Genomic DNA, 27618 nt, shown 5'->3' with positions numbered 1-27618 from the left:
TCGTTTCTATGCTGTTTTCTATTATTAGAGTTATTTTTTTGCTGCTGTTCTTTTAGATGGCCAGAAATCCAATACAGAGCGATGGATGCTTTGCAATTTTAAAAGCAATTCAAGCAAACTCAGAGTCAGCTATAGAGTCACTTGATTTCTCTGTAAGTAGAATATATAAATAACTGTAAACCATCAAATGGATAATTTAAAGAGACACGGTCCCTATTCTTTTCTAAAGAAATTTACAGGGGTTGTGATCGCAAGCAGTTTTGCAATATATTTGCTTTATTTTTTTACTTTTTTATGTTTATCCATATAGCCACTAGGTGTCTCCCTTCACTGCACATTTGTACAGCTGTGCATCCACATTCAGTAACAGAAAATCCTGGGGGTGCTTGCACTGTATGGTTGGCTCTCCTGTCACACTGAATAAACTGTATAACAAAGAGCATTGTCTCCTGGTAAGGCTATGTTCACACATGGCATTAATTATGTTATTTTGCTGTGACTTTGACAAAAATTGCATAATCACTGTAAAATTGTGCTATTTTACAGCGGTTTTGCAATTTAAAGGCAAAATAGCGGGTGGACAGAATTCTGCAGGAAAAGGAGACATCTAGTGGCCAAGACACTCAAGCCAAGGGACTAATTTTTAATAAATCAAGTGATATCAAGGGACGTTGCTTGAAACAACAGTGACCATTTAACATTTCATGCCCTTTATTCACATCAAACTGGGCTCACACATCGCAAAACATTTCTGCTGCTACGGAGTGTATCCACAGTTCTATACTGATCTGCTGCATATCTTTTTGGCATATCCCAGGGCAGCATGTGTTATGTTGTGAGTGTTGGATCCTGTGATGTTGTATGTCAGTGGCATTTGCTGAAGTCTTTCAACAGAGGTGTATGTCTGTAAATACTCCTGACACCTCTGATGGGGCCAAAGTAAGATGAGAGCCTTAGGTAATGCTCCTGGCCTGTTGCTGCTGCACCTTTACAGTAGTATTGGCAGGCTTGTGACTGTATCGTCTGTACACCTTTTGGAGTTAATAGATTGTCTGGTGTTCTGTATTTTTTATTAATATGCTGATACGTTTAAAACAATAATCATCCTATACTTACCTCTCCGCGCTTCTCCAGCGCCCTCTTCTGCTGTTGTTGGTGTCCCCCGCTGACTGCAGAGCCTCCACTTCCGAGACAGACTCCACTCAGGAGTGACAACCTACTCAGCCAATTACGGACTGAGACATGTCAGCCCCGCAGCCAGTGATTAGCTGAGCAAGCTGTCACTACTGAGTGCAGTCTGGAAGTGGAGGCTCTGCAGTCAGCAGGGGACACCAGAAGAGGACACTGGGGGAGCACGGAGAGGTAAGTATAGGATGTTTATTGTTTTAAAAGCACTAGCAGCAGTATATTAAAAAATACCAAATGCTGGAAAATCCTTTTATGGATATTTTCATCACATCTATGCTATATATCTGATAGGTTTGGTTCCCAGACAAGTGGGTCTTCCAGTTTTTGTTCTGATTAGTGAGTTGTATTCAGCTTGGAGACCATAGATCCTTTCAATTAAATGAAGCCATTTACCGGTATTTATTTTTTTACTGACCTGCTTATTTTAAAAGAATGAATATGTGTGTGATATATTGCTTCATAACTTCTGTTATTGTCATTATTCTAGGATATTTTTGTAAATAAACAGTTTGACGACCTATATGCTGCGGTAAAGACAACTATGCCAAACCTACTCATCAAGCTTGGAGGGAATTCTGACATGTTCAAAAGAACAGTTCATAAGGTAACAGCCACCGATGCTGTACTATTACAGTTATTATAATTAGAGATGAGCAAACCGGGTTTAGGTTCAAGTCCATCCGAACCCGATCGTTCGGCATTTGATTAGTGGTGGCTGCTGAAGTTGAATAAAGCCCTAAGGCTATGTGGAAAACATGGACATAGTCATTGACTGTATCCATGTTTTCCAGACAACCTTAGAGCTTTATCCAAGTTCAGCAGCCCCAGCTAATCAAATACCGAACGTTCGGGTTCGGATGGACTCAAACCTGAACCCACTTTGCTCATCTCTAATTATAATATTTACCTATCACTGTTTACTACGGGGGACATTTATTATGCAGCTAAAAGGTCTTTGTAAGGTGCAGATGGGTCCAATCGATGTAAGAATATTCGCAAATTGTGTTTCGCTAATATTTTATTCACATTATGCCCATCTGCGCCTCTTGTGCCAGAAGAGCGGGCAGGGGGTGTAACAGGGAGTGCAGCCTCTGCGTGCGCCACATTTATAATTTTTCTAGGGGAAAAATGACGGTGAAACCTACGTCAGCTATATCATTTAACCCCCTGGCGACCCACGGCGTACATTTATGCCTTGGCGCAAAAGGGTGTTAACGTACGCCCGGCCGGGGCGAGCTCAGGAGCTGAGCTTGTCTCATATCAGGTGAGGACTGGCTGCTATTAGCAGCCGGGGCCTCACCCTCACTGACCCGCCATTTACCACTTAAACGCAGCGTTTAAGTGTAGGTGACAGGAGAAGCTCCTGTCACTTACTGATTGGTCCTGATCGCGTAGCTTGACTGCCGGGGGTCTCTTACCTTCCTCCGTGCAGTCAGGTCTTCAGTCTTCTGGAGTCTGCCACAGGCCACAGGCAGGCTCTATCAGAAGATTGCAGATAACACTGATTCCTGCTATGCTATGACATAGCAGCGATCAGTTTATACAAGCAAATGTGTCCCTGGGGGGGACTAAAAAAGTGTGAAAAAAATAAATAAAAAGTTTTAAAAAACATGCCATAGACCCTCCCCCAATAAAAGTCTAAATCACCCCCCCCTTCCCATTTTTATAAATAAAACACATAAAAACAAGAATACGAATAAACATATAACATACCGTAACGTGTGTAATTGTCCAATCTATTAAAATAAAATAATAATGTTCCCGCAGGGTGAGCGGCGTGAACTAAATGTGGTAAAAACGCCAGGATTGTTTATTACATTTTATATATAAAAAATAATAATAAGTGATCAATCTGTCCAATCTACAGTACACAGATGTGATACTTATAAAAACTAGAGATAATGATGCAAAAACGCCCCATACAGCCCCGTAGGTCATAAAATAAAAGCGCTATAAGAATCACAATAGGGCCATTGTAATCACACCTATTTGCAAAAATTTTTTTTTAATAACAATAGTAAAACATTAGAAAAGCTATATAAACTGCATAATGCTGTATTCAGACTGACCTTTAGAATAAAGAACTCATCTCTGTTTTACTGTAAAGTGCATTACGTAAACATGGAAGCCCCCCAAAATATGTGGAATTGCATTTTTTATCTGTTTCCCCCCATAAATGATATTTTGGGGGTTCTGTCATTCATGTTATGGTAGATTGAAAGGCGGCATTACAAAGTACACCTGTACTTGAAAAAAAACAAGCCCTCACTTGGCCATGTAGATGGAAAAATAAGAGAGTTATGGCTCTCAGAAGGCGAGGAGGAAAAAATGAAAACGCAAAAGTGAAAATTGGCCCGGTCCTTAAGACAATTTTAGGCTCTGTCCTCAAGGGGTTAACTGACTGTTTAGTGTTCAAACAGAGTGGAGCTATTACCTTCAAAACGTTTCCAAAGCCAAACCTGGAGTGGCTTTCACATACTATGGCTTAAAGTGAACAACCACTTTAAGAAACTCTGTAATAGGTTTTATTAGGCAGTACAGAGGAGCAAAGTGAAGACTTCTTTGCTGAGTCCCATTATAGACTATGGAGGGGGGAGGGGTTGAGAGGGCGAGTGAGGAGGAAGAGGAGACAAGCAGCTGTACAGTTTGGAGACTGTCTGGGCACATAAACCGCAGGTCAGAAAGGTCAGTGCTTATCTGGGAGCTTGGTGAGCAAAGATTGCAGGATGTAGTGTTTTGTACAACCCTAGTTTTCTCCTCTCTGTGCTCACTCATCCCCCTTGACCCCTCCTTCCTCCATAGAACATAATGGACACAGAAATCCTGCTTCTTCTGAAGTGAGGGCGGGGGAAGGTAGGAAAACAGCTTTTTGAGTACAGAAAGAAACTCTTCTGCTTAATAAAACCTATTACAGAGTTTCTTAACATCGCCTGTACTACTTTGAGTGGATATGGTAAAAATGACATGATTACCAGACTATGTTGGGTCTGTCATTGATGATTCTCTATACAGTATGATCAGTCATATGAGAAGCTTCAATACTGACAGCTAGTTTATTATTCAGGAAGATCCAATGAGCAAAGTAAAAGAGTATGTAAAGAAAAATAGCCTGCAGGCAACTGAACTGTTTGGAAGAATGAAAGAGGAAAACTGTGACCAGGTGACTCATGAAGATTTCGATCGTAACTTGAAGGCAAGTTCCCTGTTTAATATCCTAAGGCAGATACAAGTAATAGAAGCATCTCATCATTATTGCATGAAGCAGGTCTGGCAGGTAAAAGCTGAAACACCATTTGTATAATACAGTGACGCGGTACGGTCTGGTGGGGTTGTTCATGCTACATTGCCCTTATTAATTAACTAGCAATAGAGAAACGCCAGTACTGCTCACAGGGAACACAAGGGAAAAAACAAGAGCCATATACAGTGGTACCTTGGTTTAAGAGTAACTTGGATTAAGAGCATTTTGCAAGAAGAGCTCACAGTTTTTCAAAATTGTGACTTGGTTTAAGAGCATTGCTTTGGTTTAAGAGCTCCCTGTACTGGGTGGAAGGGGGAGTGAGGCAGGGGCATAGTCTGAATAGCAGGGTCTACAGCACTGAACTCTGACCTTGAAAGTCTCCCTCACCTTCCAAATCATAGCAGATCCACTTCAGGCTGGGGCTTGTACCAGGGGACAGGACTGTGGAGGTAATCTCTTTATAGCCGTAACCCCTCTCTCCCCGGAGAGTGCTGCATGTATGTGCCCACATCTGCCCTGCTCATTCCTTCATGCTCACTGCAGTCTCTGTCAGCCTTTGTGTTTACCATACTCTTTATTCCTGCTATAATGTGCCTGCACTCACAGTCAGCTATATACACTGCTGCTATAATGTGCCTGCACTCACACTCAGCTATACACACTGCAGCTATAAGGTGCCTGCACTTACAGTCAGCTATACACACTGCTGCTCTAATGTGCCTGCACTCACACTCAGCTATACACACTGCTGCTATAACGTGCCTGCACTCACAGTCAGCTATACACACTGCTGCTATAATGTGCCTGCACTCACACTCAGCCATTCAAACTGCTGTATATAAGGTTTCTGTCACTGTCCTCCTGCACAGCTCTCTGATTCTCACTTCCTGATTGGTCCATGCTGAACACACACCCTTCCTTATTGCTGCCATGTGACCACACAGACCTCTGACAGCAGCCCTTCCTCTCTATTCTAGCCTGTTGTACCACACTACTGCGTTATGGGGACCTGCACATCCATCCTGTATCTATAAACTGCTGCTGTGTTATCAGGTTTATGCAGTTACTATACATTATACTCCACAAGAGGGGAAGCCACAGTGATCCCTAACAGGTACTTTAGCCACCTGCAGCAGCCACAGCAGTGTCTGATGCTAGACTAGTGGGGGCTGATACTGACAGGGGGAGCGAAGTTAGGGTAATGTGTGAACCACATGACTGCAGGATCAGACCACTCCGGGGATCTTTTCAGTCTGTATAACAATTGTATACACACAATGGTAAAATAATCTTTATTATAACTATTAAGACTTCAAGCAGAGGTGTGTGTCTTATGTTATTTCATCCCGTCTTTCCTTTCTATTACAGAGCACTGGGATAGTATTGTCAAATGAAGAACTTCAGGAACTGATTAATTTTCTGGACAAAGACAATAGTGGCATGATTGATATCAGGTACTTACTGTAATTATTGTTGGATATATTTTACCTTATGATTAAGGTTGAGCTAACTTGGGTTTGTCCATATGCTGTATCCATGTTTTCCTGGACTCCCCAGAGCTGCATCCAACTTCAGCCGCCACCGCTAACAATTCAGAAAGAATGGTTTAAAAGGGACTGTGGCCAACTTCCCAAAAAATGTCATTATAATTAAAGGGGCGGAATTTATTTTTTGTTTTTAAATCGACTGGTGAATTAAATTACTTCTATATAAAAATCTTGTCTTCCAGTACTACTTAGCTGCTGTATGTCCTGCAGGCAGTGATGTATTTCCAGTCTGACACAGTGCTCTCTGCTGCCACATCTGTCCAGAACAGGGACTGTGCAGAACAGGAGAGGTTTTCTATGAGGATTTGCTACTTCTCTGGACCGTTCCTGTCATGGACTGAGGTGGCAGCAGAGAGCACTGTGTCAGCCTGGAAAGAATACACCACTTCCTGCAAAGCATACAGCAGCTGATAAGTACTGGAAGACTTGAGATTTTTAAATAGAAGTAAATTACAAATCTCTAAAACTTTTGTTGGAAACAATTTTTCTCTGGAGTACCCCTTTTAAATAGGTCAGGTTGTCCTGTCCTTTCCAAGATATGGGAGTTTATAGTTTTAGACAATTCAGGAAATCGTCAGATGGGCTTGAACCCAACGGCACTCTTATTTCAGCATAAATCAGTAGTACAAGCAAATCTAAGAAACTATGTAAAATATCTTATCAAACAAAAATGCTTCCTTCTCCTGCCATCAAGCATTTTCCCTTCTCGCTCCTGCCTGCCAAACTGTTAAGGTCCTCTGAAATGACAGGTATGTTTTAATTTTAAGGGTGGATTCACACGTACCATATCCACAGCAGATTTTACGCTGCAAATTCGCAGCGAAATCAGCTGCGGATACCTTTCCAGTCACTTTAATGAGACGACATACTCTCAGCGGGATTGTCATCCCGCTGCCAGTATGGAAGAGTCGGCATCCTTAACCCGCTGCGGCCCAGGTACATACATTAGCGGATCTGCGCTCCAGCTTGCTTTGGGGTCTCCCGGCGCTCACCCAATCAGTGCGCTGCGGCGGGGGGTTAAGGAGGCTGACTTTTGTAACCCCGCTGCGAGTATGTCATCTCATTGAAGTGACTGGGAAGGTATCCGCTGTGGATACGGTGTGAACCCACCCTAACAGTGGGAGTGAATATCGGGTGATGGGTACGATTATAAAATCAGGGGGTGTATTAGACATGTCCCCGAACACCTCCCCTGACTGTATAATCACATGCATCAACTGATATTCACTACCATTTAAAATCTATTAACCCCTTAAGGTCAAAGCCAATTTTCGTTTTTGCGCTTTTATGTTTAAAAGTCCATAGCGCTTGCATTTTTTCACCTAGAGACTTATATGAGCGCTTATTTTTTGAGAAACCAATTGTACTTTGCAATGGTAGGCATTATTTTTCCATAAAATATGCTGCGAAACCGGAAAAAAATCATTTGCGCTGTCAAATTGAAAAATAAAACAAGTTTGTTTTTATTTCGGGGAGTTTTGCATTTACGCCGTTCGCCCTATGGTAAAACTGACTTGTTATGTATGTTCCTCAAGTCGTTACGATTACTATAATATATAACATGTATAACTTATATATTATCTGATGGCCTGTAAAAAATTCAAACCATTGTTAACAAATATATGTTCCTTAAAATCGCTCCATTCCCAGGCTTATAGCGCTTTTATCCTTTGGTCTATGGGGCTGTGTCAGGTGTCAGTTTTTGCGCCATGATGCGTTCTTTCTATCGGTACCTTGATTGCGCATATACGACTTTTTGATCACTTTTTATTACATTTTTTCTGGATTTGATGCGACCAAAAATGCGCAATTTTGCACTTTGGAATTTTTTGGCGCTTACGCCGTTTACCGTGCGAGATCAGGAATGTGATTAATTAATAGTTCGGGCGATTACGTGCGCAGCGATACCAAATATGTTTATTTATTTGTTTATTTAATAATTTATATTTATAAAATGGGAAAAGGGGGGTGATTTGGACTTTTATTAGGGGAGGGGATTTTTTATTAATAAAAACACTTTTTTACTTTTTTTTTTTTTTTTTTTACATAAACTAGAAGCCCCCCTGGGGGACTTGTATATACAAAGCACTGATCTCTCATAGAGATCAATGCTGTGTATATACACAGCAAAGATCCATCAGATCGGTCATAGATTGCTATGGCCTGCTGCAGGCCATAGCAATCTATTGCCGAGTCGGGATCAGCGTCATTGCGACACTGAGGCCCGGCACGGGCAGAAGAACGGATCTCCCCCCCACTATCGCATCGCGCGGGGGAGATCCGTCCCACTAGACACCAGGGATGTTGTGCATAAAGCACTTCAATGCAGCTGTCAGGTCTGACAGCTGCATTGAAGTGCTTAATTAGCCGGGGCAGGCAACGGGACCCGCGCCGGCTAATAGAGGCACTGCCCGGCTGCAGATTGCAGCCAGGATCGGTGCCGTTCAGAGCGGGGTCCCGGCGGGACCCCGCTCTGAACACCCCCCGCGGCACCATGTTGTACCAGGTCTGTCATGGGTCGCTAAGGTGTTAAAGTTTCACTGGGTTTTTTTTTTTGGTTTGTTTTTTTTGCAGAAATCAATAGCCCAGGCAATTTTAAGAAACTTTGTAATTGGGTTTATTAGGCAAATATGCCATTATCTGCATTCAAAAAGACTCTCATTCACTGCTCATTATCAGGAAATCTCGACTCTTTTACATCAGTAGGGCCCTGTGTAACCTATAGAGAGAGGAGGGGGGGAGGAAGCAGATTAGTCACCAGAAGAGAGCAGGGAACAAAGGATTACACAGTGGGACCTGTGTGAAAGTCGGTATTCAGAAGTCAGAGAGGTCAGTGCTGACTTCAGAGGAGATAGCCCGGTGATGTAGCTGTAAATTAACTCTTTGTTGTCCTGTTTTGGTGCCTCATCTTCCTCCACCCCTTCCCTCTCCATAAGAAAACCATGAAGACAGGGGGGAGAGCTTCAAACAGCTTTTTCATGATAAAAATGCATTTTTCAGCTAATAGACCCAATTACAAAAATTCTTAAAATCGCCTGTACTATTTCTGCAAAAAAAAAAAAAATGTAAACGACAGTGACACTTTAAGTGAATTGTCAGAAACGTACCTGTGTCTTTTCTATACCACGGTAACTTAATGGAAAATTACAATATTTACTGAGCCCCACTAAACCAGTATGTTATTCATATATGCTGGCTTTGAATTGCTATAGAACAGAATTACCCAAAGTTACAAACTATGAATGCCAGTTGGAATCAGATAGCTATATTATACTAGTTTATGTGTTTGATGTAGGTTTTATAATTATATTCTTTATTGTACAAGCAGTCTATTAGATGGTTTTGTAATGATCAGTTGTTGTTGTTGTTGTTGTTGTTGTTGTTATTATTAATTCTTTTCTTTCTTTACAGTGTGTTTCACAAGGCCCTGTCTTCTTGACGTTAGCTGTGAAGTCAATGTTTTTTTTCAGTGGAACACTTTCATCTGACGTTTATTATCGTACTTACATGCATTCCTTACGGCCGTTGTTGTTGCTTAAAGGGTCTCTTAAAAATTACTATAAAGCTCTAAAGTCAGATTGGTCTGGACTTGATAGGATGTCCTCTTTATCCCAAGAATAGCTATATATATAATATATATACACCACATCCCTTACAGAGTGGCCACATGTCCTTTCTTCCCAGAATTCCCAGTGGAGCAGGAATGGCCATTAAGTCTCTACACGTCTTTATCACGGACTCTCCTAGGAGAACTGGTATCCCTTTCACCCACAGATATAGTGTCACTTAGGCCGGGCCCTTTTAAGCGGAACCATTAAGAAATGTAAAATATGTTATGTTTGTCACAAAACTACTGTTATACGACCATTGGTTACAGTTCAGATATAATAAGCTTAAAATATTCAGCCGTTACATTCACGGTTTATGTGAATACTATTTTCTTAAACAGATCATTACATTTACTGTGTTACTAAGTAATTATAATATATTTTCAGGCTGCTTTTGAGTGGAGTGTGAATTATTTCTTTTTGTGATGTATGCAATTTGGGGAGTGCAACCAACACATTATAATGGAATCTGCAGAGCTGTTCTTAACGTAGACATAAATCCTGTACACACACAAAAATTCAAAAATATTAGACATACATTTTTTGACTATCATGATTTTTGGGGGAAATTTTCCATCTCTAGTCTGTCACACACTGTATTTTGAAGTTAAACAACGGACGTTGTTTAACAGCACAGCTTAATTACATAGTAGTGTATGAAACAATGGGCGTAGTGTATAAACTACAGCCATTGTTCTCTGTAGCCACACAAAATAATTGACAGGTCTATTTTGTACGGCCACTATTCAGTAAATAGCAACTGTACAAAATAGCCTGTGCTCACGAAGTAAAGTACAGACCCCGAACGTATTTTACACTGTGGTCTATGGCAAATTGAAATGCGGACACACCCAAAAGTGCCCACATTCCAATTAAAAAAAAAGTGATGTTCATACAGCCGATACTGCAGTTTTGGCCGGGTGAACATGTCAGACATCGGCCGTTGTTTGCACAGCGTCTGAACATGGCCCTAAGCTGCATAAACGTGAATGCTTATTGGATTAAATCATATCAGATGATGTGGAGTTGTGTAATGAGTAAACGTGTGGTCTAAGGAGATAAAGACTTTATATTACAATGTCTAAAATTATTAAAGGAAAACATGCATACAAACCTGCTGATAATTCTCTGTTGCCCCTTAACTCCTCGTACTGGAGCCACTCTAGTGACGCTTGTAAGTTCTGCCGGTTTTGTGAAATCCAATATTATAAAAATATGCAAACTTGTTAGGAGAACGCAAAAAAAGAAGAGCACGTGGAGCCTCATTTAAGAGTCTCGAAACACAGGACTAGCCAGAAATCCCTCCAGGAAGGACCCAGCCAAGAGGTGGCTCCTGTAGGGAAACCACCAAAACCACCATATTAAGTGGCCCTATAAGTGAATGTAATGACAAGGGAAAAACCAAGGCCAGGTATCCATACCTTGACAGCTGTTTCAGGGTGTTGCCCCTCATCAGTCTGAAGCAGGATTCTGGCTAGGTGGGAGCAATGCCTAGTAAAGCCATATGGGAAACAGATCAGCAAAAGATAACACTCTCGGCTGTAGGTTAAACTTGTTAAGAGCCCTGGGGGCCTCCCCTAAGTCCCCCAGAGCACCGATTATGTTACCCACCGGCACAGATGCTCTCGCCTCCTGATGCATTTTTTTTTAGCCTGTCTCGTTATGGATATGCATAATTAGGCTTCAGCATCTGAGTCGGCAGGCAGGCTGACCAGTGATCTGTGGGGCCAAGGAATGCCCCCGGGGTTCCCGAGTTAATTTGCACGACTTACAAATGTCAGAAAACTGGGACTTACAAACGTCAGAAAACTGGTGCCAGTAAGAGTAGTTACCTCTGTCCTGTCGCTTCGGCGATCTGTGCATAGTCTGCTCTCAGGCAGGCTCTATGCACAGATTGCTAATCTATGCTATGGCATCTTATGATTGCATGTTTTACAGTAAAAAAAAAAAAGTGTAAAAAAAAAGTGTAATAAATTTTTTTTAAGTATTAAAAAAAAAACCTTATAACCCCCTCCCCCCCAATAAAAGTTTAAAATACCCCCTTGCCCATTATAAAAAAATATTAAAAATAAATAAACATATTACATATAGTAGTGTGTGGAATTGTCCGATCTATTAAAATATAACATTATTCTTCCCGCATGGTGAATGGCATAAACGAAAAAAAAACGCACCAGGATTGCTGATTTTATCAAATTATATATGCGAAAAAAATATTAAAAAGCAATCAAAATTTTTCTGTTACACCAATATGATATTAATAAAAACTAGAGATAATGACGCAAAAAAATGACACCCCAACCAGCCCTGTAGGTGGAAAAATAAAAGCGCTATGGCTCTTAGAAGGCGGGGAGGAACATGGCATTAATTTGACCCGGGCATTAAAGAGCTCTGTCTTGAAGAGGTTTATTATCCTAACCCAATCAGTATGCAGGTGCTACTGCCGCCAGAAGATCGGGTAGCTGTGGATATGACCATGCCGGGTGAGTTCCGTGCACGAGCCCTATTAAACAGAACTCACCTGGCTTGGTCGTATGATCCACAGTTTGCAGTGGCAGGAGTGGTTGCACGCTGATGGGGTGTAGATACGTAATTACAGGTAGACTTTGAGCACCTTGTTTGTCTCTCGTAAAATGGGACAAAAATAGACTAAAACGATTTTTTTAAACGATTTAAAGATATTGGGGTGATCACAGATCTATGTAAATTAATATGTAAAACTAGTAAACGTAAATTAACTGGCAAAGATCTGAAAAGAATTAAACATGAAGTGACCATGTAAAGTGAATGTCATTCGCCCCACTCCTTCAGGGGTGTATTTTTCCTTCGTTCTCAGGATCAGTGGGGGTGCCAAAGGTTAGACCTGCATCAATCAGAATATTCTTCCCTATGATGTAATAGGAATATTCTTTTGAATCCTGTCGATGATTAGAATAGGATATAGTGGAAAATACTGGTAATCCCTGCAGATAGATACAGGAGTCATTAGTGACCGGGATGGTCTTCAGTCAACAGACCTGTATCGTTGTGCACACAAACTCAATTGTCTCGATGAATCATCTTCCTACGATGGGTGTTGGCATGGAAACATGCTGGGAGGTTAAGGGACTTAGTCACATCAGTTTCTGGGATCAATGATAGTGAAAACTGCTCGTATTTAACACTGTAAACTACAATTGCTAAGCAAGAAGCGCAGGTTTTGGAAATCTGAGGTCCGTAGATTGTCATAATAAATATGGACTGTAACTGATAGGACTGAGGTTGATGGGGTAATTTAAAAGAGGAAAGTATTAAAGGACAACTCCCGCGGGACCCCAAAAAAAAAAAAACACAGACACACACAGACACCATACTCACCATCTCTCCGGTGACGATCGCCACTCGATTCGCCCGCCGTCCGCCTCTCCGTCGCCGCCGTCCGCCATCCAGCGATGTCTCAGACTTCCGGGTCCAGGGGATGGAAAAGGCTGCCAGTGCGCTTGCGCACCGGCAGCCTTTTCATTGGCTAGAGCGCATCACATGGCTTCCAGCAAGCTCAGCCAATCAGGGCTGAGCAAGCTGGAAGCCATGTGATGCGCTCCAGCCAATGAAAAGGCTGCTGCTGCGCATGTGCACCAGCAGCCTTTTCATCCCCATTCACTTTGCATGAAGACGCCGAGGAGGAAGAAGACCCGGACCGCCCCTCGGCTCTGACGTCGTCGTCACCAGATGCCGCCCCGGAGAAGAGGACCGTGACGATCGTAATAGGTAATGTATACATTCTTTAACTTCCGGGGTGGGGGGTCGGGGGTCCGAAAGTGGGGGAAGGGGGCCAGGCCGGGTATTTAACCACATTACAAAGTTATATAACTTTGTAATGTGTGTTAAATGAGCAAAAAAAATTTTTTGTGGGAGTTGTCCTTTAATATATCTTACATCCATGGTGTTTACTATAAAACCCTTTAAATAAACTCTGTCAGTAGGTTTACGTTGTCCTATCTAAGGGTAGCATAAACTAGTGACAGAGAAGCTGAATAGAATGATGTATCACTTACAATGTTCTGTGCAGCTGATCCAGAGATATCTTCCTGAATAACACGGACAATAAGTAGTCCTCTCTATTATGTGCATGAGCCCAGTAGTCCTGGATATTCATGAGAATCAGAAAACTCCACTTACCAGCTGTTGATTGGCAGTAATTTATCCATGCTGTTTATAGGCAGTTAACTGTCAATCAGCAGCTGGAGGGTGGGGGGAGGGGTGCGGCAAGAATCCCGTTCTCCTGCATATTAGGGGAACGGCTGAACAAATGCTGTAAGTGATATTCTGACCTGTTCAGCATTTCTGTCACTAGTTTATGCTGCCCTCATTTAAGGTGGAATAAACCTAGTGACAGATTCGCTTTAATGTCTAAGCTCGAAAAAAATCTGCATAAATGGCTTATGTCAAGTTGAGCAGACCTGCTAAACTGTTTGGGTTCTGCAATATTCTCTGAACCCATACGATCGGCATTTGACTTCTGATAGCTGGAGAAGTTGGATGCCAACATAGAGCTGCCGGGAAAATGTGGATACTGCCTATGGCTATATCCATATTTCCCAGGACTCCCTAGGGAAGCAAATGCTGAGCATTCGGGATAGGAGAATGTTGCTTAACCCGGATAGTTGGGAAGTCTCCTCAACACTACCTATATCTAATAATCTCAACGAGATGGCAACCTTCTTTTTTTACATCTATGTATAGCATCATCTTAGGCCGGGGTCATATATACATCAGCAAACTGTCACAATGAAATGTCCACATATACAAGTATATGTTTTTTTAGACCTGATTTTTTTTGCACAAAAACCACTCTAAATGTCGCCTCCGTGCGCACAGTTATTAGGCAAGTTTTATTTTTGAGTATTCATTTTATAATTGAACAACTACAGTGCTGTCAGTCAATCCAAAATGTTAATAAACCTGAAACCTAAATATTTAAAGAGTGTAAAAGTGAGGTTTTGGCTTTCTTGGGAGAATATCTTTGTGTGCATAATTATTGGACAATTATTAGTGAGCAGAATCCTTATGTCACTAAATGAAAGTGGGAACAATAAACTTAAAATTTACAAATAAACATTAGTGAAAAAAAAATTATATATATGTATGTGTATGTGACCTTTTTTCCGTAAACAGGAGTCCCCTTTGTTTCGGGAGACATAAACCACTATGAGAGCTCTCTTTTTTTTTTTTTAATTCTTTATTTGTACCAAGACATAGAGCAGTGTACAGTATAGGCCCACTACAGCCGACATGTTACAACTTATAAAGAACAGGTATGAACAATCAGACAATCTGTCTTAAATACAAGAAAAATTTGCTGAGGACTGTGTATCTTCGTGGCGGGGAGGGCCCACCGACCCCGCTCAAGTCCTGTTTTTACTAATATATAGGGGTAAAGAACAGTAGTTAGACCCTAGAACGGGACAGATAGAAGAAGACAGAGCAACAGAGGAGGAGGGGGGGCGGTTATAGGAATCAGAGGGAGGGGGGGGGGGATAGGGAAAGGCAGGGGGACATCGTCCAAGCCCTCCGTACCAACCATGCCATAGAAAGATCATAGAGCGTGTTCAGTGAACGGCTCTCAATAGGCTTCTATATTCGTCTGTTTCTTGGAAATCCAGAGAGCTCTCTCGCTGTGGCTTACCCCTCCTCTGCTTAGAGCAGGCGTGTCAAACTGAAATACACAGTGGGCCAAAATTAAAAAATTGGACAAAGTCGCAGGCCATCCATTATAATTATTGAAGCGCGAATTCGGCGGTCCTGGCACTGTCAGAGTAGCGTGTGGTGTTCCTGGCACTGTCAGTGGTGTTAGTCTCCCAGCACTATGATAAATTACATGATAAATTGCTATGATATGATTAAACCCAAACTCATGTAATAGCAACCCCCCAATATTGCCCAATGTTGTAGCCAACCCAACCAAAATTGCCCCACATATTAGCCAGCCCTCCCAATAGTGCCTTAATAGTAGCCAGCCCCCCACGTGTCCCATATAGTAGCCAGCCCTCCCCCGTAGTCTCATATAGTAGCCAGTCCTCCCCATAATCTCTTATATAGTAGTCAGCCCTCCTCAATAGTCTCTTTTATAGTAGCCAGCCCACCCTGTAGTCTCATATAGTAGCCAGTCCTCCCCATAATCTCTTATATAGTAGTCAGCCCTCCTCAATAGTCTCTTTTATTGTAGCCAGCCCTCCCAATAGTGCACAAGTAGTAACCAGCTCCCCAAGTGTTCCATATAGTAGCCAGCCCTCCCCAATTGTCTCTTTTATAATAGCCAGCCCTCCCCGTAGTCTCATATTGTAGCCATCCCTCCCCCCATAGTCTCTTATATGGTAGGCAGCCCTCTCCAACAGTCTAATATAGTAGCCATCCCTCCCTAGTAGTCTTATATAGTAGCCAGCCCTCCCCATAGTCTCTTATATATTAGCCAGCCCTCCCTATAGTCTCTTATATAATAGCCAGCCCTCCCCCATAGTCTCTTATATAGTAGCCAGCCGTCCCCAATTGTGTCTTATATAGAACCCAGCCCTCCCCAATAGTCTCTTATATAGTAGCCAGCCCTCCCCAATAGTCTCTTATATAGTAGCCAGCCCTCCCCCATAGTCTCCTATATAGTAGCCAGCCCTCCCCCATAGTCTTATATAGTAGCCATCCCTCCCCCATAGTCTCCTATATAGTAGCCAGCCCTCCCCCATAGTCTCTTATATAGAAGCCAGTCCCTTATATAGTAGCCAGCCTTTCCAATAGTGCCCAATATAGTAGCCAGCCCTCCTCAATAGTCTCTTATATAGTAGCCATCCCTCCCCCATAGTCTCTTATATAGTAGCCAGCCCTCCCTCATAGTCTCTCATATAGTAGCCAGCCCTCCCTCATAGTCTCTCATATAGTAGCCAGCCCTCCCTCATAGTCTCCTATATAGTAGCCAGCCCTCCCCCATAGTCTTATATAGTAGCCATCCCTCCCCCATAGTCTCCTATATAGTAGCCAGCCCTCCCCCATAGTCTCTTATATAGAAGCCAGTCCCTTATATAGTAGCCAGCCTTTCCAATAGTGCCCAATATAGTAGCCAGCCCTCCTCAATAGTCTCTTATATAGTAGCCATCCCTCCCCCATAGTCTCTTATATAGTAGCCAGCCCTCCCTCATAGTCTCTCATATAGTAGCCAGCCCTCCCTCATAGTCTCTCATATAGTAGCCAGCCCTCCCCTGTAGTCTCTTATATAGTAGCTATGGCGGGCCCGATGTAATTCAAACTCTGAATTGCCTGGTAGGCCAAAAATAATGGCACCGCAGGCCAGAGTTTGACATGACTGATCTAGAGAGAGAACACAGGAATGCTTGGCTGTGCTGGGGAGAATGGGGGTCGGTTGGGAGAGATGATTGTTCCCCCATCCATTATCTCTACCGACCAATTGTTCGGCTGTCAGTTATTAAAGCTGTATGGCTAGGTTAGAGTGCGTTCACATGTACAGGATCTGCAGCAGATTTGATGGCTCAGATTTGAAGTTGCAGATTTAAAGCAAATCTCCAGCTTCAAATCTGCATCATCTGCTGCAGATCCTGTATGTGTAAACGCACCCTTAAAGGGAACCTGTCACCCCCCGTGCCGGGGTGACAGGCTCCCGACCCCCCGTTAGAGCCCCCTATACTCACCTAATCCCGCCGGGTCCCGCTTCTGGAGGTGGTCGGGTGACGGAGATCACAGCCGCTGCAGCCCGGCGCGCGCGCTGAGAGATGAGTCCAACACCCATAGGGAATGACAGAAGAGTCCAGCGCTCCGTCATTCTCTATGAGCGTTGGACTCATCTCTCAGCGCGCTCGCCGGGCTGCAGCGGCTGAGATCTTCATCACCCGACCGGATCCAGAAGCGGGACCCGGCGGGATTAGGTAAGTATAGGGCACTCTAACGGGGGGTCGGGAGCCTGTCACCCCGGCACGGGGGGTGACAGGTTCCCTTTAAGGAGGTACCCCGGGCGGGGGTTATTTTTAGGGTATGGCCGGGAAAGGGGTGGAAATAGAGGCCTTCGGTGACTTACCTCCCCGGTTTCAGTGCCGGGTCCCGGATCGCGCCGCCCAGTTCCTCCGTCCCGCGGCCGCTTCCTGGTCTGAGCTGTGGCCTGAGACGTGACCTCTCAAGGCAGCTCAGCCTTTCAGCGGTCGTAGTAGAGTCCCGTCTCGGCCGCTGAATAGCTGAGCTGCCTTGAGACAACTTCACGGGACATGTAAATAAGGCCTAAATCTAAGTGAAACTAGGACTTCTACATTTTCGCTTCCACCTTGTGACTTTATATAACATACAGTACAGCACGATCAGTGTGGCAGATCCCCATGATGTCTATGTCTCTCCCGTTCTGTATTTATGAGATGTGGTAGGTCTGCTTCTTGTACACTCATCTTATAGCCTCCATCTCATCCAGTGCTCCTGTCTCTTTAACAACAAGCTTAATGAAATGTAAAGGTTCCATTTCCCATTCCCAGAAATGTTGTTTTGCTGTGTATTCATCTGATGTCTATTACAATTGTGCATGTTGTTACCATGGAGCCATCTGTTCAGGTGACACCAGAGGCACACAGGATAGCAGATTTATTCTCTGGATCTTTTATATGACAGGCATCACAGATGGACTAAACCTACTGTATTATTATTTATATTCTCATTTATTCTATACTGGATTATGGAAGTACCTGGTCCTGTAACCTATTCTTAAATTGACAAGGATTTTTTTCTGTTTTTTCCCCCCAATTCACTCGCTGACATGCCTTGATCAGTATTTTACATCCATTGTGTTAAGCCCAAGGCCATGTTCACACAACGTAAGTGCACTGCATTCTGAGGGATCCTGGTTGGAGTGTATACACATAGGGGGAGATTTATCAAACATGGTGTAAAGTGAAACTGGCTCAGTTGCCCCTAGCAACCAATCAGATTCCAACTTTCATTTTCCAAAGAGTCTGTGAGGAATGAAAAGTGGAATCTGATTGGTTGCTAGGGGCAACTGAACTAGTTTCACTTTACACCATGTTTCATAAATCTCCCCCATAGTATACACTCCGACTGGGATCGCAGGCAGCTGTACAAAAAACTGACATGTCAGTTTTGTGCAGCCGCTATTCATGACAGGTCACACAATTGGGTTTAATGGTAAATTGGGATGTGGGGGCACACGGATGCACCCGCTTCCCAATTCAGTACAAATGAAGACCATGCGGCCGGTACTGCAGTACCCGCCGGGATGATCTTCAGTAACGCAGGCCGTTCTGTGCCGATGTGTGAACATGGCCTAAATATGGTTTAGATATAAAATACCAAACCAAACATTGAGGTGTGAATAAGTCATAGGCTATGTTTACACAACATCATAAAAAGAAAAAAGACGTCTGTTTTTGCCGCGATTCAATTGACTTTAATGGAATGCATTGAAATCAATAGAATGACGGACGTCCAGTGTACACAGCGTATAAAATGACGGGCGTTATCTGCACGGACATCAAAATAATGATCAGGACAATTACTTTCAGATGTCTTTTGCAAACAGCGGACGTTGTTTTTTTTTTGTTTTTTTTTTAGTTTTCACACAGTTTTTCATTTTTCACTGTTTTTAGTATTAAATTCAATTAACTTTTCAATTACAGACACAACTAATGGGCAATTATTCCACCTAAACTAGAATAATGTACCAACAGCCGTCATTGCACTCATGGTCGGCCAAACAGAGAAATTACATCCATCATTATAAACTCAAAATGACGGACATCATTTTAAACGGAGAGGAAAAAACGTTGTGTGAACATGGCCATAAAGTGGATGCATTTAAAGCCACTATATTAGGGAACTTCATAACTAGCAATTAGTTTGTGTATCTTTTATTAAAAGTATATATATATATATTTTATTATTATTCAAATCACCATTAATTCCATTGAGTGGATGAAAGGAGACTTGACATTTTGAAACATTTATTAGCTACTTTCATTATGAAATAAATACATCACTGTACAACAAAAGAAAACAGAACAAAAATCTAAATCATTTGGAGAAACAACTTCTGCAAAAAAAAATAAAAAATAAAGTTATAATACATTGATACAAAAATACAAGATTTGTTTTGTTGTAGCCATAAGCACTGATAATAGTTAACTTTGTGTTGAAATCACATGATCAGAGCTCACAAGATCAACTTGGACAACTGTGATATCACTTTGTTTGTACAGAATGAAGGCAAACAGAAAATCTTTAAAGGGAACCCGTCATCATGAGTCACGGGGGAATTCCTTGACGGATTCTCCACCTTGATTGACAGATCTCTCTTAATATGCAAAACAGAAAGAGACTTCTCAATCAAGGCCGGGGACCACCCAGACGACTTCAGGTTTAGGGCAGAATGAAAGTAATGACAGGTTCCCTTTAAGGGTGCATTCACACGTACAGGATCTGCAGCAGATCCGATGGCCCAGATTTGATTTGCTTTGAATCTATAACTTGAAATCTGCTGCAGATCCTGTACATGTGAACGCTCCCTAAAAGAACATTTCCAACAGCTGCTTCTTAAAGTGACAGCTGCCATGATTGTGGCAGTACATGCATTTGCGGTGTACTTTTATACTACTTTACATATGAAGGTATGTCCCCATCCCTAACTTTTATAACATTTTTGGCCATTTATTTAAAGGTATGTTGCTTAAATGCAATTAATAACGGCTGGATGGCAATGAAATGATCAGTTACTGCAATGAAATAGATGCATTCACATTGCATTTTCATTGTGATACGTCATGTGTGAAGACAGCCTTAGGCCTCATTCACACGTTCAGTGATTTTCCTGGGCCGCAAAACCTCCTCTTATTTTTTTTCTCCATGATTTGTGGAAAATCATCAGTATTTGCATCCGTTTCTGTAAAATGTGAATAGTACTAGTTTGCATAGCTTTGATCCGTGCTTTTTGTGGACGTCACGGATCCAGATCCCAATACCTTCTATTGGAAATCCGTATCGCAATCACAATCTGCACTAGGACAAGTCCTTTTTTTTTTACAGAACGGATTACAGATCAAAATTAACATGGACTGTATGGATAGCCCAATATATATATCAATGAGCTCTAAGTTGAACTATGATTACGGATCCGCAATTACGGACAGCTTTAAGGGACGTGTGAATAAGGCCTTCAAAGTGAAATACATGTTAAACTTTACAAGGGTTTTCCAGAAATAGAAACAGGAAAATTATTATTTACTCCAGCTCCCCAACGCTCCATTTCCACCACCCTGTCATTTCAATATAGTGTTTGCTGCATCTGGGTCAAACCATACCCAGCTGCACGGGGTGGTGGCAACATTGTGTGGCCGTTGGACACCACGTTGTTGTCTGCAGCAGTAGATACAGCGTAATTCTCTAAGATATTAGTGTTGGAAACTGATTGCAAAAAAACATATGAAGTGCAAATCTCTTCCGTTTCAAGGAATAAATAAAATCCCTGAAGGCTAGAGACTCCATCTGCCGAAATTTCAGATCGGCGCTGCTGCGTCCCCGTTGAGTTACACATATCTCCTAACTAAAGTTTAGGTGATGGGATAGATCCTTTAAACTGACCATAGTAAAGTTAATTCTCAAGAACTACAGAATACAATGTTTATTGTGGAGCTAATTGTAAGGTGGCCGACCCCCCTTGGTCCTGACTGTATTGTCCCTGAAGGACACTAAGCAGGACGACCCCCCCAGGGAGAGAGACAGACCCCAAAAGGGGGAAAGAGGGGAAGGGGACAGAGAAGATACTCACCTGTCCGGCATCTTCAGGTGCACGCAGGGTCCCGCTTCGGTCACCTCGCACCTGGGTGGGGTACCGGCATCCTGCCACAGGGAGCGCGTGTTGGGGGACGGGTGACGGGGGCAGGAAAAGAAAACTTTCCGTGCAACCTCAGGGGGAACTGCGTCTGATGTGGCAGCCCACGCCGACGGTCCCCCTGAGAATCTAAAAGAAAAGGAAAAGAAATAGAACTAAAATAAAAAAGGAGGTGCATAGCACCTGTGTCTACCTCCTATGGACACTAGACAAAAACTGGGTTAGCCTGGTGTCTGTAGGAGGGGTATAGCCTGCCAGGCGGAGTCACTTCTTCTTCTGTCTAGTGTCGCCTCCTAGTGGCAGTAGCCTATACCCACTGGTGCTGTGCCCCCCAATGACAGGCACAAGAAACAACTGCTAATAAATGTATGTGTAAATTGACCACAGAGGAGTTAAAGGAGAAGTCCTGTAAAATTTAAAAAATAGGAAGGCAGGGGGGTGCAGAAAATAATAAGCCAAGTATTCATTCAGGGGGTATTATGTTGGTAAAAACTGTGCCCGGAACGTGTAGTGTTGTTGTTTACCTACAGCCAAGTACCAGCGGAGCTGTGCACTGGCATTGCAGTTGTTGACATGGACATGTAGTGGACACCAGGAGACCATGGACAAAACAATGTTTGTGTATCACTTTTATTTGGAATGTACATTTATTTGATGGTATTGTGCTTTGTTTCTTTTGATATACAAATTCCAATTAAAAAAAGTTTAAAAACCCCCAAAGTATTCATACCCATCCCTTTGCCCTGTAGTGCTGCTTAGGGTCCCATTGACAGCTTACGGCCACCTGCAGCTCTTCCAGCGGCCTCAGTCACTGATTGGCTGAGACGGGCCCTGACACTGCAGCTGGAAGAGCCTAGTTTGTGGCATACCCGGATTCTATCCAGAAATTCCATCTGTCAGCCATCAGCAGGACTCGGGAGTGGTGCTACGGAGGCACGGGGAGGGATAAGTTCACTTTGTTTATTATTTCCTTGACCCGCCTGCCTTCCTCCTGTTTTTCAATTTCAGGGAGTTGTCCTTTAAATATTCCTGAATTAGTAGAACACAATAAGGCTGCGTTCACACTACGTATATTTCAGTCAGTATTGCAACCAAAACCAGGAGTGGATTAAAAACACAGAAAGGATCTGTTCACACAATGTTGAAATTGAGTGGATGGCCGCCATATAACAGTAAATAACGGCCATTATTTCAATACAACAGCCGTTGTTTTAAAATAACAGCAAATATTTGCCATTAAATGACGGCCATCCACTCAATTTCAACATTGTGTGAACATAGCCTTTGTGTTTTTAATCCACTCCTGGTTTTGGTTGCAATACTGACTGAAATATATTGACTGAAATATACATATACTGACTGAAATATACGTAGTGTGAACATAGCCTAAAAGTGTATGTAGCACGCCATATAAGAATCCCTTGGTTTATATAATATAGAGATGAGCAAACCTGGAGCATGCTCGAGTCGATCTGAACCCGAACTTTCGGCATTTGATTAGCGGTGGCTGCTGAAGTTGGATAAAGCACTAAGGCTATGTGGAAAACATGGATATAGTCATTGGCTGTATCCATGTTTTCCAGAAAACCTTAGAGCTTTATCCAACTTCAGCAGCCCCAACTCATCAAATACCAATCGTTCGGGTTCGGATCGACTCAAACCCGAACCCGTTTCGCTCATCTCTAATATAATATTATGAAATTAAACCTTTTAAAGTCTCCAATAAGCAAATCTGAGGATTTTCCTTGACCTCTTCATACAAATGACACCTACCAGGACTCATAAACCTCACAGCATTCGCTATTCACTATAAAACAAAGCATAAAGGAGGAACACTATACGCTCAAGGCTGTTGGAAGAGATTGAGAAAAGCGAGAACAGCCTGAGGCTACAGCAACAACAGTACGTACAAGGACAGGAGAGAGCTGGGGGACGTAGATAAATGACAACAGCCTTGTCCGGGGAAGCTGAAATGTAATAACCGACTGTCACCGGAAAATGGCCGATTACCGGCATGACCAGGCAGGTACTAGGATACACATCTGGTGAGGACGTGCAGTCACTCTATAGTGGGGATGACTATTTAAAAAAAAATTACTGAAAAGTAAAAGCTATGATATTTATAGCTGTCTGGATATCCTGGCAGACACCCAACGTAATGGCAGCTACACGCTCCGTGAACGGCCAATAAGCCAGGCTCATAAAAGCGTGCTTAACAGTTCTGTTCTGCTCTATAAAATTGTGACTATAACAATGATTACAGCACACGCCATATTAAATAAAACCTGCAGAACAGGTTAAAACGCTGCTTGTTTCAAACACAAAAATGTGCACTAGACAGATTACAAACCCTGGCAAAAATGAAGGAATTAGCACATGTAGGGGATGTTCTGTCAAGTTCTCTCAAAATGACAAATCAGAGACAGGACACAAAACAATGTCTGCTTAATAGATGAACATTATGGCTTCATAAAAAAAAAACACAAATTTCAAATAAAAGTAAATTAAAGGAGAAAATGTAATAATCTGGGGTGGGAAGGTTGGAAACATAAGAAAGAAGCCATACTTACCTGCCCCCCCCCCCCCCCCACCTCCACAGTGGTCTTACTTCTCACGGACTCTCGACATTCTCCTGTCTCAGCTTCCCAGCTTCCTGCATCGTCACATCCCGGCTGGAAGAACCTTTCAGCCAGTCAGTGACTTCAGAGGTGTCCCAGTCATTGACTGGCTGAGCGGGCATTTCTAAACTGGGATGTGATGTGGCAAGATTGGGAGCTACAGGAGAGCCCATAAGTGGAGATGCTGCACTGCAGGGACACAGGGACAGGTAAGTATAGCTTTCTTATTATTTCCCCACCTAGGATTTTTATATTTCCCCGGGAGTTTTTCTTTAAAATAATTAAGGATTTTTTTTTTCAACATTAAGTGGAGAGGAAAACCAAGTAATCACCTTGTAATTGAAATTTCTAAACACATATCCCATAGTCAGAAGTGAAAAGGGAAAGTGAACATGGGTAACTAAAAAAACAAGGCCCCCAAATGAGGGAAAGGATATAAAACCTAAAACCAAAACCCAACAAAATGTTTGCAAAAAAATGTTGGTCGTTCCCGGCAAGCTGCGTGTACCATTTGGTCCAAGTATAAACAAAATGAGAAGACTATTAAAGGACATATAGACCAAGAGAGACAGTGAAGTGGCAAAAAAAGTCAAGGCAATGGGGGAGATTTATCAAACATGGTGTAAAGTGAAACAGGCTCAGTTGCCCCTAGCAACCAATCAGATTCCACCTTTCATTCCTCGCAGATGCTTTGGAAAATGAAAGGTGGAATCTGATTGGTTGCTAGGGGCTACTGAGCCAGTTTCACTTTACACCATGTTTGATAAATCTCCCCCAATACACCTTGAAAATAGAAAATGTGCAAAAAATACAAATGAAAGGACAAACAGGATAACTGAAATACATTGACCATCACTGACATCTTAGAGGAAAGCAAAGTCAGCTAAAAAACAATCATGGATTGCAGATAAGAGTGATATTCTAAGATAAGTCACCAATCTGTAATGCACATGGAGATGATAATGGAACTTTTGTCAGGCGCTGTGCTAATAAAACACCTAAAATCTAATTTCTTCTCTCATTTATGATATAGGTTTACAAGTTAAAGGACTAGAGGGTATGGCAAACATTAGCCACAGTTAATGTACAGATGTACATAGAAATGGAAACAGTGGCTACAGTCTTCAGCAGGTTTATGGTGTCCTATATAAGAGTAGCATAAACTAGTGACAGAGAAAAGGAACAGATGCATCACTTACATTATTCTGTGCAGCTGATATCCTCCTGAGAACATATGTAGTCCTCTCTATTATGCGTGTGAGCTCAGAAGTCCTGGATATTCATGAGTACCAGCATTGGCCGTTATCTATCCATGCTGTGTATAAGCAGATAACTGTCAATGAGCAGAGGAAATGTGCGGCACGAATCCCATTCTCCTGCATATTAGGAGAACGGCAAATCAGACTGATGTAAGTGATACACTATTCTGTTTAGCATTTCTGTCACTAGTTTATGGCGCCCTCATTTAAGGAGGAATAAACCTAGTGGCAGATTCCCTTTGAGGAGGTAGGAAATAATTTTAAAAGTAACAATTATTCTACTGCTTTTTAGTTCTAACCTCTGACTATGTTCTCTAGGACCCAGGTTGGGAAACATTAAGCATTGGTGAAAATGTAAAAAAACACATTTATTTATTAAGTTGTTTGTTTTTACACAGTGCTTGCACATTCACAAAGAAGTGTGACATGAAATGCGACAGACAACAATGTCTGAGGATGCACCAAATGTATCAAACAGCACGAGGCACGGCAACTAATCTGGTACATTCTAGGCTATCTAGTCCACGTTTGCACTGTATTAGTATTAGATTTCGTAAATCTCCTTTGTATAATATGTCAGGTTTCCCTAACTGGTAAAAGATAAAGGGAGTCATTCAGGAGACTGATGATGCCCGAACCACAGGCAGCATGAAATCCCAACATGCTACCTTGTTACGAACACCTTCACGAATCACAGTTTAAAACAGCTTTGGGTTATTGGATGTTTATGGTACTTAGGACTCCACCCCCTCTCTCTGCAAAGCCAGAGGCTTCATGGGAAGTGTCGGCAGCATTCATCATGTCAGTGGGGAAATATGAATCAATATGACTGTCTAAAACAGGTAAGCACAAGGCATACACAGAAACCTCTACATTATTCTGTAGTAATAGCCTTTGCTGCACTAAAGAAGGAAATGTTTTGTTAACCCTTTCACGACCTGGGTTCATTGATTCCTCAATGCCCAGGTCATTTTAGGACATCAGCTTATGGCATCATAATGATCCCATAAGCTGATGTCCCTATGTCTGCCCCCTCTACTCTGCCCCCTGCCGCTGTTACAATCTTGTGACAGCGGCAGGGGAGAGAGGGAAGGGGACAGAGCTCACAGGCGAGCGCCCCGCCTTTCCTCCCTCCGCCTACCTCTGTACCCAGGAAACCGAAAGCCTGAGGCTTCTGGTTTCCATGGCTACCATCGGGGCTGTGTGATTACTTTGCAGAGCCCCGATGGACAGCAGACAGAGAATTCTCCCTCTGTAGAGGGAGAATTCTCTGTCAGAAGCCCTATAGATGCTGCGGTCGTGCTGAGCGCAGTATCTATAGGGTTACCTCTCAGCACCGGAGTTGCAGCGGGTCCCTGGTAGGGATGGTCCGAACCTGCCGAGGTTCGGGTTCATAAGAACCTGAACTCTTGGCAATGATTCCCGCTGTCTTCCACCTCCGTGGAGAGGGTGGATACAGCCGCAGGACCGCCTGGAAAACTGGGATACAGCCATAGCCATAGGCTATGAACCCGTACGAACCCGAACCTCGGCAGGTTCGGACCATCCCTAGTCCCTGGCTATCACTGACAGCCGGGATCCGCAGCGGATGACACAGGCACAGCTTATGCGCCTGTGTCATCCTGGATCGTAAATTAACAATGCTGCAGCGACGTTAATTTACAGTGCGGCAGCGGGAGGAGGTTAAGACTAATGTATGAACCTCCACTATTAGTCCATTGCCCCCTATGTTTCTCTCTGAAATGTTTCACAGTAATGTATTGTTGGTAGTAACAATGGATTGCTGCCTGTGGTTCGACGAGCACAAATCTTTAGACAGACTCCCTCTAGCTGTATAAACTAATAAAGCTGTATATAAACATCTGCGATAACAATATACCTTCTTGACTACTGTATGTCTAATAACTTGTTTGCACTTATGCTTGCTTTGACCATGTAGATTGCCACCATGTTTGGAAAGCAGGACACAAAAACAGACTCAAACGAAAACTCTAAAGAAAAATAAACACAATAGTAAAACTGTCATAAAAAATGCTGAACTGTTTCATGTCAAAGGAGGAGACGGGGCCTGAAGATACAGCCGGAGGACTGAAGAGCTGAGTGCCGGATCACGAGCCGGGCGGATGGTAAATATGCAGTGTTGTGTGATCTGGAAACTGACAGCACAGATATATACATATCCTATATACACATCTGTGCTGTCAGTTTCTAGGGCTGCACAATCGACACAAGGATTGTTTGTGCAGCCCGATCACTTGAATTGTCGTGCAGTATAAAGTTACGCTCGTTCTCACCCC

The 27618-nt window shown here is 42.7% G+C and overlaps 2 protein-coding genes across 3 annotated transcripts in view; one reads left to right on the top strand and one right to left on the bottom strand.

The window, feature by feature from the left end:
* The window catches only part of CHEK2 (checkpoint kinase 2), a 77195-nt gene extending 63509 nt beyond the window's left edge, over window positions 1-13686 (bottom strand). The window contains exon 1 of the mRNA XM_069961291.1: window positions 13619-13686. The gene's annotated coding sequence lies outside the window, so the exon portion shown is untranslated. The remainder of the gene's footprint in view (window positions 1-13618) is intronic.
* Window positions 1-27401, top strand: part of LRRC74B (leucine rich repeat containing 74B) — a 40727-nt gene extending 13326 nt beyond the window's left edge. The window contains exons 9-14 of one of the 2 annotated variants that reach the window (XM_069961282.1): window positions 57-152; window positions 1676-1792; window positions 4253-4381; window positions 5798-5883; window positions 25720-25822; window positions 27261-27401. In XM_069961282.1, coding sequence (XP_069817383.1) covers window positions 57-152; window positions 1676-1792; window positions 4253-4381; window positions 5798-5883; window positions 25720-25822; window positions 27261-27326 — 597 coding nt within the window. In that variant the 3' untranslated portion in view covers window positions 27327-27401. Of the gene's footprint in view, window positions 1-56; window positions 153-1675; window positions 1793-4252; window positions 4382-5797; window positions 5884-9387; window positions 9946-25719; window positions 25823-27260 lie in introns of those variants that run through there. The other variant, XM_069961283.1, reaches the window with a different exon arrangement.
* Window positions 27402-27618: the final 217 nt, after the last annotated feature.

This window comes from Dendropsophus ebraccatus, chromosome 3, assembly GCF_027789765.1.
Source record: "Dendropsophus ebraccatus isolate aDenEbr1 chromosome 3, aDenEbr1.pat, whole genome shotgun sequence".
NCBI classification, from domain to species: Eukaryota; Metazoa; Chordata; class Amphibia; order Anura; family Hylidae; genus Dendropsophus; species Dendropsophus ebraccatus.
This window is presented reverse-complemented; position numbering and strand designations above follow the sequence as displayed.